We start from the raw sequence: 15946 nt of genomic DNA on the forward strand, positions 1-15946 counted from the left end.
GGACCAGGTATGGTGGCACATGTCTGGAATCCTAGAAACTTAGGGGGCCAAAGCAGGGAGATTGCAAGTTTGAGGGCAGCCTCGGCAACTTAGACTCTGTCTCAAAATAGAATACACAGGCTGGAGGTGGGTAGCTCAGTGGTAGAGTGCTCGCCTAGCATGCGTGAGCTCCTGGGTTCAATCCCCAGTACTAGGGGAGAAAAAAGGACAGGGAAATGTGCCTTTGGCCTTCTTCAAATTACCATCTTCCCTACACTTTGCTGTTTCTTCTCACCTAGAAGATGCAGCAGGCACTTTGAAGCCATGAGGAAAAAATGGACAGGGGCACAGTCTGGGTTCCTAAAGGCCTGCTGAGCCACAGGCCCAGCTCTGGACCTACCCACGGAGCAAAGACGTCTCGTGAGCCCTATGTTTATTTATCCCACTATGTGTCAGTGTTTCTGTTGTTCATGGCCAGTCTCATTCCTCAGAGATCATTATGTTGACATTTCCCAGCCACCTCCAATGCCTCCCATCCCCAAAACCTTGCTTTCCAGGTATTCTTGAGAGTAGCTGTGGAGTAACAAGAAGCTGAGCTAATGTTGACCTTTTGGGCCAGCTGACACAGATTCAAGTTTGGTGTAATAAAGTAGTCCCATCGATAGATGCTGTGACAGAAGAGGCTCTAATGAAAGCTCCCTGGATTATATTCTCATAACAGAATGTGGCACAACAGAGAGATAGTAAGACATTAAGAACAAATGGGGCCTTTGTTACATTAGTGATGGGGGTGGGGAGGGTCTACTCTTTCTTGTTATCTACCTACCTACCTACCTACTGATCTGCCTACCTGCCTCTATCTCTGTACCTCTGTTTGTGCAGGCCAACCTCACCTAGCTGCTAGCCCACTTGGCAAGGTCGTCCAATGCTGGGATGGCTCAGTTGTACTAGAATTCTTACTTCTTGTCTCCCCCACAGAAGACCCACCACCTCCACCTCTGCTGGTCAGAGCTATCTTCCTGTAACTTTAAACTTCAGCTCTGTTTAATGCCAAATACCACTGGGAGAAGTGATGTGTTTTTTAGAAACAGACATTCACATCAAAATTCATGCCATAATCCATAATGCATCCCTCCCCCAGAAGAGGTTTAGCTGGGGAAAGGGGAGGAAGGAGCATATGCTGAAGTCCCAGAGACAACTGGGGAGACTGGATCTGAAACGCAGGAGCCACGGGGCCAGTTGCTCCAGTCCCTGGGTCCCCCCTCAGTATCTCTGTCTCTAAGGGTGGGCTGCTGTAGGACTTGCCTGCTTTTGTTTACTGCTATCTCTTGCCTTTTGGATAAAAAGTAGAAGAAAATTTCTGCCCAGAAAACAACAGTATGAGTCAGCATGGTATTTTGGTTGGCAGACACTTTGCGGACACTAACCAGACACAACCAACTGGTTTGCCAGGTCATCCTCCATAGCTTGAATATTCAACTGCAAAGTTCCCAGCAAGCATTGTGATGGGAGGAACAGTGGAATTTTCCATGTGAACATATTTAAATTTTCAAGTCCAATTAATACATTCTTAATATAAACGGTGTTCCAATTCTACTCAAATTATAACCTGACCTAGGCTTTCACAGTGATACTTTATCCTTAGAAATAAATACAAAAATAAAAACAAACCTGCTTAGAAGATTTCATCTAAAATAATCTTCAGTTGAAGAATCATCATCACCAGTTTGCAACCATTACATTAAATATTGATTCGAGCAAGAATCACCAAAAGAATCTAAAACCATTAGGTAAAAGTTTGATGAGGAACAGGATATTTACAGACTCAGATAACCTCCCCACAGAATATGTATTCATTAAGAAGGAAAAATCGTAACTTCTCAGGGGAAACCTGGCAGATACCACATTCATCAATGATGAAAATTCATATCACCCATCAGGGGACAAACAAACATCATGTGATTCCTCATGTGGGGAGAAAAAAGGAACAAAGGAACCTCACTCAAGGAATACTTCACAAAGCAACTGGCTCACAGTCTCTAGAAATGTCAGGACCATAAAAGACAAAGAAATGCTCTCAGATTGAATGTGGACAAAAAGACAGGACAGGAGTAATTTTTTTCTAAAGTACTGGACTGGAAAGTGAGTGCCACAAGACACATTTTTGGGACAGTCGGACAAACCTGAGTATGAAATGTGTCTTAGGAAAAGCCATGAAATCTCCTATATTTGATAGTTAGATTATGGTTCTATCAAAGCATGTCCTTGTCCTTGGGAAATAGATGCTGAAGTATCTAGGTCTGAAGGTCATGGCATGTGCAACTTACTTTCAACTGGTTCAGCAATAATAATAATTAGTGGTACTGTGTATAGGGCAGGCAGACAAGAGCACGCCAACGTCAACAACTGTGAGTCCAAGTGTAATTGACATGGAAGCCACCGCACAGTTCTTACAACTTTTCTGGAAGTTAAAAGTTTTTGAAAGTTTAAAAAAAAAAAAAAAAAAAAAAAAGAGTGTCATAGCTGTCAAACACCATGAATAGAGAAAAGAAGGATGAACTGTTTCAAAAATTTTTAAAATGTTTAGGAAGACCTAAGTCTGAACCATTTGAAAATACAGAGGCAAATTGGCAATCTTACAAATAAAGAGCCGGGGGCTGTTGACAGAGACAGACAGGCTCGGGAGTGTATGTGCACATGACTATGTATGTTGAAAATTTTTTGTTAACCTCAGGAGGCCGTCAGTCTCTCTCTTGGCCACAGGAGTCAGGCCATATTTTGCTAAGGAAAGGATCTAAACACGGAAAGAATGACTCCCCACAGCTGAGGGGAAGGAGAAGTACCCAGCCTAACGAAGGTTCGTACAAACTCAGTGAGTCACTTCCTCCTAGGAGGAAGAACAAGCATTTCTTGCTTCCTGAAGGACTCAGAGATGCCGAGAACACCTGACCTCTCTGCCTGACTCTTGCTACGTAAGCGGTCAACCAGGTCGGGGGGCCACAGCCATTCACTCAGGTGCTTCAATACCATCGCAGGACCTCCATGTTCAAAGTCCATGTCTACTCGAACCCCCTATCTACTTCAGCCTCCACACCACCGGGTTCCTGAAAGGACACAAGGAAACCCAAACAAGAGAAAGTCATGCTGCGGACACATTTAGCCTCTCCCTTGACCGGGCGAGGGCCTTGGTTTTCTTTGGCACATCCACCCCGTGGTTCTTGGTCCTGAAACCAAACCTACGTTGCCCCTTGCGTTCAGAACTGGAGCTTTCCGGCCAAGCCGCCTTTCCTCCCAGGAGCTGCCTCTGTGCCAACAGCACACACACGTGGATGGATTAGGCAGAGCCGGGCTGCAAAGCACACACACGCTCTCCTAACGTGTGCTTCTCATTCCAGAAATACTTCATTCCTAAACCCCTTCTATGCCTCTCTTGGCACGAAACAGTGCAAGTGGCTCGGTGCCAGAGGAAGTGTCTGTTTAGAGGTCTGAACTTTCTTTAAGTTTCTTTACCTCAGAAGATCATAAATAGAACATTCTAGAATAATTATAACAAAAGTAGAAAAGGGAAGGGTTACCGGCAGGGAAAACACATTTTTTGTGTGTGTGTGGTTTTTTAAGTTGCCTAAAAGAAATACTGAAAATATAGGAAAAAGCATAGCATTATCCTCTATGAGAGTAGAAATTACAGGGTCCAAGTTAGGACAAGGAAACAAAAGGATTTCCTTTAACAGGAAAGGTTGGAGAGCATTTGCCAGTTTCTGACACACACACATACACATATTCATTCTTATTTTAAGGTCACCTGGGAAAATGAAGTATGGGGAGGGGTTTTTAATTTTTCTTTTTTTTTTTACTTGGGAAGGTATTCCGGTTTTTGGCTTCTTTATGATTTCCATCCCATATTAAAATGGTCACAAAACACGACAACCCATCTCAGTTGACTTACCTGTCTCCTCCCTTATTTCCAATTCTTAATTTGGGGTTTTGTCACAAGAAACCATTTGTAATCAGTAATTCTTCCCCAAAGCCTCAGGTGTCACCAACTGGATGGCAGATCCTTTCTGAGCCACCTCCATGCATGCACATGCACAGGACCCGCAAGGGGAAAATAATGTCCAACCCCACGCCACACACACCCCACTGCCCACTCAATTTCCATCTGTGTAGACCCAAAAGGCACCTTCCTGGAAATTCTGGATGGTGAGCAGAGAATGGGACACTTACTTTCTCTCCACTTCTGGTGTTGACACGGCGCTACAGAAACCCAGCGACTCCTAAGGAGAGAGAAAAGATTCGCAGTGTCAGGGCAGGCGGGGTAGCCGGCTTCATCTGATCAACATAGAATATCACTCAAGAAGAAAAGGCAGAAGCAGAAATAGAGGACTAAAGTCACTGTGCTTACTTCGATCTGGGACCGCAGCTGAAGTGATGTGGGGCTGGCGTCGGGTTTCTCCTAAAACAGAACAGATGCCGGTTTAACAAGACTCCCCAACGTGGCACACACCAGAGAGACAAATAGACGTGTAAGAAGAGACGGGAGGATTTGGGGAACGAAGGCTATACGGTGGGAGGAGATGGCCGAGATAAATGGATTTTCTGGAAAAACTCAAGTACTTTTTAAATGAGAGTTCTGGTCTCTTAAAACTGAACTGTTTACCAAACTTCGCTGCTGGACATTGCGGACAATTTTATTGCAGAAAAACACAATTTAACAGAAGGGTTCTGACGGTGGTGAAATCATTCTCTGGATATACTTAGACCAGGAGGATGCTGAATTGACTGCAGCCAGCAGTCAAGTTCAGCTTGTTTTTCAATGACAATGGCATTCCAACCCCATTTTAAAGTTCTAAGCATATTCAAAGTACTCAGTAATGTAGGACTTGTTCCAAGGGTCTTGAGGAAACAGCCTATTGGATATTCTCTCTCAACCCTAAAAAAACAGTATAATCCTAATACAAATGAACTGGCCTATCTGAAAATACACAAATAAAACCCCTCAGCATGCAGGTGATAAATGAAACATATACACACGATATAATGAGTGCACTGAAAAATCATTAAATCACAAAGGAGAGGTGAAGAAAAAATAATTTTAGAGATAAAACCATGTAGTGTGACACCCTCATTTACAGTAAAGGACATTGTATTTCCTTTGAAAGTAAAACAGAAGGGGAGAGATAAATGAGTTGCTTGTGATGAAAATAATGAGTTGAAATGACCTCTGTCAGTAAAATATGAAAATTGTACCACAGAGAGTTTCAGATAAAATTATGGGAAAAGAAGAGCTGTCCTGCTGCTCAGAGCTCAGAGCACCACACTGCTATCTGTCCTAAGTACAGAATAATTCTAAATGGACATAGATATAAATAAAGGTCCTCATGGATGAGAGGTCCACAGACAAGAAAAGGTCCCCCGACTGTCAAATAGGAAGCAGGACTACGGGCAGTATTGAAGGAAGCCATAATTACCACTAACATTACACAATGATTAGTTTTCTCCAATGGTCCTATTAAGAGATTCTCAACAGCTGTCATATTCCTCAGGCTTGCTGAATGCACTTTAGGAACCTCGTTAGTCTCAGCTAACATTCAGGAAGTGGGCAGTGATGCCTTCTCTTGTGCACCTACTTTATTAAAGCTGCATCTGATTTTTAAAAATTATCGAAGTGACACATCTTAATGGGCTTTCATCTCACACCCTAGTCCCAGGTCCTTGTTTGCTATAAAAGAAATCAGGGTGTCCAGGCACAGTGGCACATGCCTGTAATCCCAGTGACTCAGGAGGCTGAGGCAGAAGGATCACAAGTTCAAAGCCAGCCTCAGCAACTTAGCAAGACCTTGAATCAAAAAAAAAAAAAAAAAAAAAAAAAAAAGGCCAGGATGTGACTTGGTGGTTAAGTGCCCCTGGGTTCAATCCCCAGTACTAATAGATAGATAGATAGACAGACAGACAGACAGACAGACAGACAGACAGAGATCGGAGTGGCATGAGGCCTCAGAGAACTCTCTCACTAACTTCATTTCATTTGCTGCCATTGTTTATACTGTTTATATTTCTGTATCAAACTTGATAGACACTAAAACAGTATATGGAAAATGTTGGAGTTACATTCCAAATCCAGCTGGCATTCCATCAGACTCAGGCACACTGACAAAGAGGTAGATACATACTTTGGACACTCTTAATGCTTAGAGACCAACCCAGTTGCCCATACCTAGCCTTTTAGCATCACAGTGAAAGTTATGAACCTCAACAGCAGGGGTAAGTAAAAATACAGTTTGCAATGTTTTTATCCCCAAGTCTTTCTGTTCCAGAGTTGGTACAGAAACACCAGAATGGTGATGAATTCCTTCCAGTTCCTCTCAAATTTCCTCTTCAATTGCCCATTTAACAACCAACTCCAGCCCATCTCCTTCCAGAATCGTCAACAAGAGTGACTGATTCAACTCACGCCCCCAACTCCATTCTTACCTTTTCTTTAAGCTCTAACTTTCTACCTCAGTAGTAATAGTCCCTGGTAGGAAATTATCATCTTTCATTGTATACATCTACCAGCATCTTCCCAGTGGATTTGGTTAAGTATATCACTTGTCATGCCAAAGATGTAACACTCACAGTGTACTATGCAAAACATACCTGTTCAGGCACACAGAACAGTGGTTAACAACCTCCATAAATGATGATCAGGAAGTAACATTTAAAGGCTTCCCTTTCACATGTTACTTTGTTACTTGCAATAGGCATCTGATTGTGTTTTAGCTACTTTTTAGAAAACTGCTGGAGGGTGTACTTAAAATTCATTGTGTTAAAAATAGTGGAGCCAGGTAATGCTTTCATGCAGAATATGTGTTTCATCAGAGAGAGTTTACTAGTATACCAACTGGAGATCTTGTTCAGGGATCTCTCTAGTGTTGTTTATTTTTTTTTTCCAGAACATGTAACAAAATTCTTTATTTGAGGGCACATCCTATTAATTTTATCACTCAAGGAAAGAGACTGTCAACATTGTTTAGAGGCATTTCTTAGAGAAAATCTATTCTAAAATAAACACATTACAAAACTGAGGAGAGGCTTATAAAATTATTCACTTAGTTAAGGACTTAAGAGATGCTTTGAGGAAAACAAAATGGACTATTGGGAAAACACCCTTATTTATGAAACTGAAGGGGTCATGTGGTATCAAAGACAGTGGTGCATGTGCCTTTGTATATTATAAAATATATGACATATAAAAGAAGTGATAAAGACACAGCAAATATTTGTGGACCCATCCTAGTGTCTGAGAAATAGAATACAGGAGCAGAGTTAATGAAGCAGATACCCTGACATGCACTTGGATACAACATCTTATGTGCAGAGTATGAAGAAGTCTTCAGTATGTTGTATGCACAAGGAAGAAGTTCTGGACAACTCTTTATTCTATTCACACTGAAAAACACATAGGAATTGTTTTTGAAAAGCAGCAGGAGGAGCAGAGGCAACTGAGTGAGGAGCTGAGGCAAGGTGCACAGCAACCAAGGGTGTGGTTCTCAGAAGAGCAGCAGTGGGGATCAGTTTCTGAGGGATCAGGCTCCAAAGGCTTCCAAGCATCCCTCTTCCTTATCCAGATTCCAGAGCACACTGGCTCCTTCTCTGTCCCCATTCCAACCAGAATAATAGGAGGAAGGAGTAGAAACATAAAGTTCTAGAAAGCCAGATGGAGGGGGAAGAGGGAGAAACAAGAATGAAAGATATACACCTCAATAATACCCTGCCACAGCTACTCTATTCAGAGGAAAACCGATGATCCATGGTTCAATTCCTAGGATGGAAATCATGGTGTTGATGGCAACAGTAAAAATTGTGAGTACCATTAAAACGCAGTCCCTGAGAACCTGTGTATTATCTGAGCATGTTATGGAAAGAAATGATCATTGGGAAAGAAGCTTCTTCCCTCCCTCACTGACAGTGTTTCAGTCACCGCTGCCAGGTAACAAATCATCCCAACAGTGGGATTAACCAACAAGCACTTTCTGATGCTCACACATCCTGTGGGTAAGAATTCACAAGGACAGTAGCAGAAAAGACTGTCTCTGCTTCAAGATGAGGGGTCTCACCAGAGGGCATTCAGAGGCTGGGGGTGATTGGGTGGGTGGGCTGTGACCACAGTGAGCTCACTCTTTCACACACCTGGAGATGGATGCTGTCTGGTGGCTGGGACCTACACAGGGGCCACAGGCTGTGACCACTCATGGTGCTCCTTGTAGGGCTGCGAGGGCTGCTTGGGCTGCAATAGAAAGTGGAGTTGCAAGAAGCAGCACGCGGAGAGAGCCAGAAAGAGGCTACAGTCCCATCTGTACCACACCTGCCAGAGTCACAGCCTTCCCAGGTACCAGAGGGCTCCTGGGGCCACCTCAGTGGTGGGACAGAAAAAAATCACATCGTGAGGAGAGCACTACAATGGGAGACATCCTTGTCGGCGAGGTTGGCAGTGACTGTGTGCAGGCTGACTGCCAAGGACACGGCGCACTCCTCAGTTTCAAAATGAAGACTTAGATGAGACCATTTACGCAAGGCAATGTCTGTAAGGATTATTTTGTGATTTTTACAGTTTCCTCCAGGAGAATAACTTGGCCTATATTTTAGCCTGAATCCACCACTTAAAAGATTGAAATCATGTACTTTTTAGGATACAACAATTATCCCTCTCTCATTTCAAACTAATATAGAAAACCTCAAATATACAAAAGTAAAGAGAACAGTATAATGAACTCCCAAATTTCTTCCACCCAACTCCAGTGACTATCATTTTATCTGCACCTCCCATCCACGTTTCAACCTTAGTTTGAAGAGAATCCCAGACACCGTATCATGAACTATCACAATTTTTAATGTGAAGAATTAGCTCTCAGGGCAGGTTCAGTGGTACATGCCTGTAATTCTAGCTAATTGGAAGGCTGAGACAGGAGGATTATAAGTCCAAGGTCCACTTGGGCAGGTTAGTGAAACCCTGTCTCAAAGTAGAATGAAAAGGGCTCCCAGCCCTTTTCATTTCACATGGGTCACTGGTAGAGTCCTTGCCTAGCACGCATGAGGCCCTGGATTCCATACCCACTACCACAAAAATAAAAACTAAAAACCACTTAGCCATTATGTGTTGGGGTTTTTTGAGTCTTAGCTGCTGCTCATCTTGAGCCAATGACTCCATCACCAAGAATGTGACTCTTTCCTAGCACAAAAATTATATGCACGAAATTAAATTCCTCATCTATATTTTGCACAGGAACACAAAGAAAGCCATACCAAAATTAAATGCAACCAAACATTCATTAGGTAGACTGACAGAGCACAGTGGTACCCACAGTATTCTCAGCTACTCAGGAGGCTGAAGCAGAAGGATAGCAAGTTCGAGGCCAAGCTGGGCAACAATAAATAGATGTATTAATGTGTGACTTTATATATTTACATTAAATGTGTGTTTATACAGACTTAAACATGCACATATATTTGAAGATAAAATCAGTAGTTTGCCAAAACATGTGTCTTCCACCTGCTTGTCTATGAGCGTGCACACACACATTAGCGGCACTAAAAGGGTGTGGGTCAAATACAACTAAGTCTCTGACCTTAAATGGCTACATTTTGCTCTAAACTGCTACAACCCATCACACTGTACACCAAAGTCAAAAGTCCCCAAGGGCCATATAAGTCCTGGAAAACAGATACCAGGCTCTGGTCCCCACTCCAGCCTCGTTTCCAGCTTCTTGTGGAAATCCACCTTTTTCCCTTCCTCACTGCTGCCAGGACGCCAAGCCAAATGAACTTTACAGCTGGAAAAGAAGGGATAAGCCTCTGTGCTGTTCCAAAAGCAGGGAGGAAGAGCACCCGGCGCCCACCAGCTCCAAGGAGTGCCAAGTTCTCCTCCTCCACACTGGGTGCAGGAAGGAGGAGGTGGAGAAAGCCAGACACAGCTGCTTGCTTAGCCATATGCAGCCAACTGCCCTGCGCTGGACTGACTGACGGGGGTCCCAGCTCTCCAGGAGGGAAGCAGAGGAGTCCCTGCTGGGGGTGGATTTTCCGCTTTCCATGAAGACGTCATGGCTGTGATTTCTTCTAGGAGGCAAAGTATGCCTGTCTTTTTCTCAACAAATAACAGATAAAACTAGACAAAGACTGAAATGCATAGGTAAACTTACAGGTAAATGCTGCTTCAACAAAAGGGAAAACCTAGGCTTGGCTTTTACCTGGTTTCCATCCTATTACCAAGGAGTCCACACTATCAAATTCCAGTAGGTTTTTGTCAAATTTTAAAGCAGGTCTCTAAAAATATCATCGCACCTTTCTCTTTCTTCGAAATTCAAAAAGACCCTATTTATGAATTCCGAGGAGTTCAAGCTTGATCCCTGTACCTCTCTGGCCCTAGGTAGCCTCATTTTTCACCTTTCCCAGAGTCGCACAAGACGAGCTGCCAGCAACACATGGACGGGCCCAAGGCAATGGCAGATGTTGATTCCAGGGTACCAGAAATTTGACATACCTAAATTCCAATTCTCATCTTAACCTGGAAACCAGGCTCTCCTTGTCTGACTTCTCTACTGCAGGGGATCAATGGGACATCTGTTCATTTTACAGTAACTTAAAACTCAGCACAGTCTGGGAAGTCCTCTCCCTACTCATTGGCTCTGCCAGTAGGACTATTGCTTCTCTCCATTCCTCTGCTCTCTGCATCCACCCAACACATTCCACTCAAGGTTCTTTGCATCTCAGGTCCCTGGATTGTCGCTGTAGGGTGACGTAGGAGGTATATCTGGGGGTTGAGGTTCAGTTCCAGTTCTGCTCCCAACAACCGCGAGACCTTTAGACCTTGGTTTTATTTGTTTGGGTTTGATTTTTTTCAGTGGCAGTGGAAGACAGATGAACCACTTGATTACTCCAGGTTCTTTGTTTGGGCAGTAAATTCCCATAATGAAGTCATGTATCGCCCATTCAATCACTACTGCCAAATAAATCTTGGAATAATACTCAAAGTCCTTGCTGTTCATCATCAGCATCACCTGGGAGTTTATTATAAATGCAGTCTTGGGCCAGGCGCAGTGGTGCACGCCTGTCATCCCAGGCATGAGGGAGGCTGGGGTAGGAGGATCACAAGTTCTAGGCCAGCCTTGGCCACCTAGTGAAACTTGTCCCAAACTTTAAAATAGGGGGTAGGTGGGGGTATAGCTCAGTAGTAAAGCATCCCTAGGCTCAATCCCAGTACCAAGAAGATAGATAGATGATAGATAGATAGATAGATAGATAGATAGATAGATAGATAGATAAGGAAGGAGGGAGGGAGATTTGGAGTCCCCTGCCCCCAGGCCTCTGGAATGAAATCCCCTGAGATCTTATGTTGAGTTCTGCTCAAGAAGCACACTGCTAGGTCATTTTTCTGTTTCAAAACCTTCCAAGAGACAGTGCTGACAAAATAAAGTCTGCGTTTTGAAGGAGGGGCCCCTCCCAAGTCCTCTCCTAAGCAAACACGGGCCGTGTGCACTGTCCCCTGAGCACATTCCAAGTCTGGTGTCTTAATTCTGCTCATGCTGCCTGGAATGTCTATCCACACCCTCTTCATCCCTTAGACACAGCTCCACACACCCCTCTCATCAAAACTTTCCCGCCTCCCTGTGCTGTAAATAAGTCACCGGCGTATGACCAGCACCATAGCTACACACGCTGTTTGTTAAGTATACCTATGTTGGCAAATCTTCTTGTTCTCTCATTTCCTCAACTAGACTGCAAATGCCCTCATAACAGGGATTCAATGTCCCTGCACAGTCCAACAAAACCTGTTTATTGAGCACTTATTACACACTAGGGCTCCAATTCAAGCACAAAAGGTATAACATCAAACAAGGCATGGAGCATCTCCACAAGAACACTGCTTTCCACACCTCCTTTCCATGGAGGTGCTAATGTCTACTGAGTTGATTTTTAAAAATCTGATCAGTTTGCTGGTACATTTGCTTCTTCCTTCTACTAATTTATGTTTGCAATTCTTTTTTCTTTTTTAAAAATATATTTATGTATTTATTTTTACGTGGTGCTGAGGATCAAACCCAGTGCCTCACACATGCCAGGCAAGCACCCAACCACTGAGCCACAACCCTAGCCCCAGGCATGGATTTTTATGTTTTGATTCAAGATTTACTTTTGGATTGCACAGTTAACATCAGTAAGTTACTCATCCAGCAAATATTTCTTAAGAGATCTCCAATGTAGATCAATAAGAAATTAAAAGAAAATGTTAGGATAGTTAATCACTTTTAGGTAAAACCCAACAGTCACCTGAGGTTTCTGCACTCATTCGTGCCCTTGCATGTTGAATCTCACCCGTGCTCACAGGTGAAACAGGAAATGATCATCATTTTTGAGGGCTTCTATAAGTTCACAGCTTGGGATATGAAATTTTTATTATGAGTGAAAATGAATGGAAAACAACTCTTATCTCTTGTATCAATGAAGAAAGACCTCAAGGGAAAACATTTTTTTTCCCAGCAGAATACTATTTCATTGACTACAGCCTTAAAATCTACCCATATTTAACAAATCAGTGAAATTTTAGAAAGCTTGATAAGCAGTAAACCCTAATGTTGGAATTTCCCTCTGGTCATGAATGCTTTAAGGTAAAATAATGGAGTCTCTTGCTTTATCAGTCTATGTTCTCTGATTATTAATTACATATATATTTAGACTTCACTGTGTACCCTCCCCCATTTAAAAAAAAAAAAGATAACCTTAGGACAGTTTATCAAATCTCAGTTCCATGTTACATGATAAAAAAAAAAGTTTTAAAGAGCTAATTTAAATGATATAAAAGATAGGGAGATTCAAGATTGAAAGTAAAATCAATTTGGGAATTAAGTTAATTCACCAAATTCGGGCCATGGGACCCTGTGCTGGAAACAGACCACGTAATCAGTTTTGAGACTGGTGTCATCGCACCTTGTTTTCACATCTTCACACATGACGATTTCTGCAACTGAATATTTCTTCTCCGGCTTCTGGAAAAGGGAATACTATATAGTCCTGAATGACATTGGGAGAAGGTTCTTGCAGAACTACCTGTGGCCCATCAGGTGTTAACGCTGGTCAAAGCTGGAGTTCGGTGGGAGCTCCTCTAAGGTAACAGGGCCCCACAAGGGGCTTCCCTCAAGTGCACACTCACTCCGCTCCCATTCAAAGGAGCTGACGGGATGCTTAGTGCATGGGCAGAAATCGCACTGGGGAGACAGCAGAGAGAGAGCTTTGACATCTTGAAGCCCAGCTAAGGAAAAACTGGTGAGAGTCACTCCAACTCACTCACCGGTGAGTTGGTTAAATCAGGGATAATGTCAATCCGAGAGGGTCAGGCAGGGTGCTCTGGTGGGCTCATTTCCAACAGGACAGTATGGTTTTTTAACTTCTAAACTGTCACAGAAAACAACATTCTAGATCTTTCAGGCTACACACCTAGCAATGCTGAATGGGTGCACACCATCTCACATAGCAGCAGGAATAACATAAAATAAAAATATAAAAATAAAAAATAGAAAGGGCTGGTGATAGAGTTCAGTGGTTAAGTATCCCAGCTCTAGATGCCACATCTTCCAAGGGATCAAGGACACCAGGACCATCTTCCCTAAAATGGCGTGTGGACATGATATCAGATGATCACCATCAATGGGAAAAACCCGGGCTGTGACACAGAAAAGGGAAAGAGGTTCCAAAAGGAGCAGAGGGCAGAGCTGCCCAGAGCAGAGCTGCCAGCCTTTTGTCATGGTGACCCCCTGACACTGACAACTCTGCTCTGGGGAAACTGGGAGGATCTGAGGTGAGAAAAAATACAGTAAATTTTCAAATAATACCTAATGATTAAAGAAAATAAAACCAGAGTATCATGGAAGACAGTAAATTTTCAATTGGTATAAAACTTCCATGTAAGATTTTTTTTTTCTATTTTTAAAAATAAGAGCCTTGAGCTCGCTTCCTTGAAAATAACTTTTGTTTCAAAAAAAATCAGGCTTTAGTCAGGCATGGTGGCACACGCCTATAATCCCAGGGACTGGAGAGGCTGAGGTGGAAGCTCACAAGTTTAAAGTCAGCCTCAACAATTTAACAAGGCCCTAAGCAACTCAGTGAGACCCTGTCTTAAAAAAAAAAAAAAAATAGAAAGGGCTGGCGATATAGTTCAGTGGTTAAAGTAACCCTGGATTTAATCCCTGATACCAAAAGAAAAAAAAAAATCAGGTTCTATGCTTGAAGGGGCTATAACCATTCTAGACCTAGTTTTAATGATACTCTTGTTAGTCACTACTATCAAGAACAATACTCACACAACCAAATAACCAAAACGGTTTTAACCATTTTTACAAATATTCAAATAGAGCAATATCTATTCCTAGGACCTAATAGCACTTGATTTAATTAACTTCATAGTGAAATTTCTCAGGAAAATATAAAAGATGTTAAATCTAGTTGGAGATTTTCAATTGGGTATTAACAAAATACTAACTAAATTCTAATCTGCAGCCCAGTTCTGACGTTTAGTGCTCACCCTGAGGCTGGCTTGGACACACTGGATTGGAGGGTCCCAGAACCCCAATACCACATCTGGGCACTGCATCCTGGACTTCATGCCTGACCTTGAGCCAAACCCTTCTAAGAACGCCAAGGTCCCCTCACATGTGTCTGTCATCAGCAGTGTGCTCCACAGTTGGGTGATGACGTGTCTGCCATCTTGTGTTCACTGCTCTTAGGAATCACATGCAGATACCCACTCGGGGACCAAGCTCCACCAAGCATTGTAAGAGAGGTTCTCAAGCTTAATTCACAACAGTGCCCTTAAAGACAGATTGCTGGATCCCACCCCCAGAGTTTTAAGCTCAGTAGGTCTCAGGGTAGGCTCTACCAAATACACTTCCACCAGGTTCTGGGGTAAAGCTGAAGTTGTTGGTTGGGGGAAGCCACATTTTGAAAATGGCTGCCCCGATCAAGGTGGCAGAGCTGCCTCTAGTCTGGGAGTCGGTGGTCTGCAGGTTGGAGGGAACCATTTATTTGGAGCCACATCTGAACTCTGGCCTGATCTTCTGTGTTTGACTAATGGTTTTAAAGTTAAAAGGAAAGAGAGGAACTCAATGTTATTTATTTAAAAGGGCAAACAGAGCCAGGTGTCTGACAACAGAATAAATTACTGACAATCTTTGGAAGCCATATTGACAGAAGATTCAAGTCCATCTGCTGCGTGGGATGGGATCCTTCAGAAACTGGTCAGACCTCTCATTGACTACTGTGACGACTACTTGGCTGGAGTATAATCATTGGAAATTTTATAGCATAAATTATATCTTGCATTACATTTTTATGGTAAAATTAACTATGAGTCCTGGAACTAATGACTAAAGATTTTGGAATGGAAGACCGTCAGACACTGGTGACAGCCTGTCACTGAACACATTCATGTAGTCATTTATTCAACCAATAATTCCTAAGTGTCAGCTTGGTACTCAGTTGACAAGCTGAGTACCAGGTATATAAAGAATTATCACTGACCTTCAAGTGCTCAGAGTCATGTAAGAGAAGCAGAAAACAATATAACAAACCAAAAGCCTCCACGTTATCATATTAATACCATATGAACTGGTCAGCATAGAGCTTAGGTGTCTGAAGGTGGATTTTACAAAATTATGTGGCGTGATCGAACTGGGAATGACAAATTTTAATGAGTCTTCTAATAAATGAGCTCATGTTTTGTCACGATGAGGTGCCATTATTATTGTTGTCTCTGTTGTTATGAAATCAAATGTGCTATCATGACATTTAACCACCTGTTTCCTCATGCTTTGAATCATACTTTCAAATCATTTTTTAAAGGCTCAAAATTAATGGCGATCCCAGTGCATTCTGAACCTACCTACTTCAACTTCACTTTTAAAATAAGTGGGGGAGGGGAAAAGTGCTGGAGTGATATTGG

The 15946-nt window shown here is 42.7% G+C and overlaps 1 protein-coding gene across 3 annotated transcripts in view; it reads right to left on the reverse strand.

The window, feature by feature from the left end:
• Sash1 (SAM and SH3 domain containing 1) overlaps window positions 1-15946 on the reverse strand; it is a 170902-nt gene that overhangs the window by 87444 nt on the left and 67512 nt on the right. For 2 of the 3 annotated variants that reach the window (XM_021723893.3, XM_005321353.5), the window contains exons 3-4: window positions 4382-4432; window positions 4204-4253 (exon numbers count right to left, since the gene is read on the reverse strand). In XM_021723893.3, the coding sequence (XP_021579568.1) occupies window positions 4204-4253; window positions 4382-4432 (101 nt within the window). The remainder of the gene's footprint in view (window positions 1-4203; window positions 4254-4381; window positions 4433-15946) is intronic. The other variant, XM_078018931.1, reaches the window with a different exon arrangement.

This window comes from Ictidomys tridecemlineatus, chromosome 8, assembly GCF_052094955.1.
Source record: "Ictidomys tridecemlineatus isolate mIctTri1 chromosome 8, mIctTri1.hap1, whole genome shotgun sequence".
NCBI lineage: Eukaryota > Metazoa > Chordata > Mammalia > Rodentia > Sciuridae > Ictidomys > Ictidomys tridecemlineatus.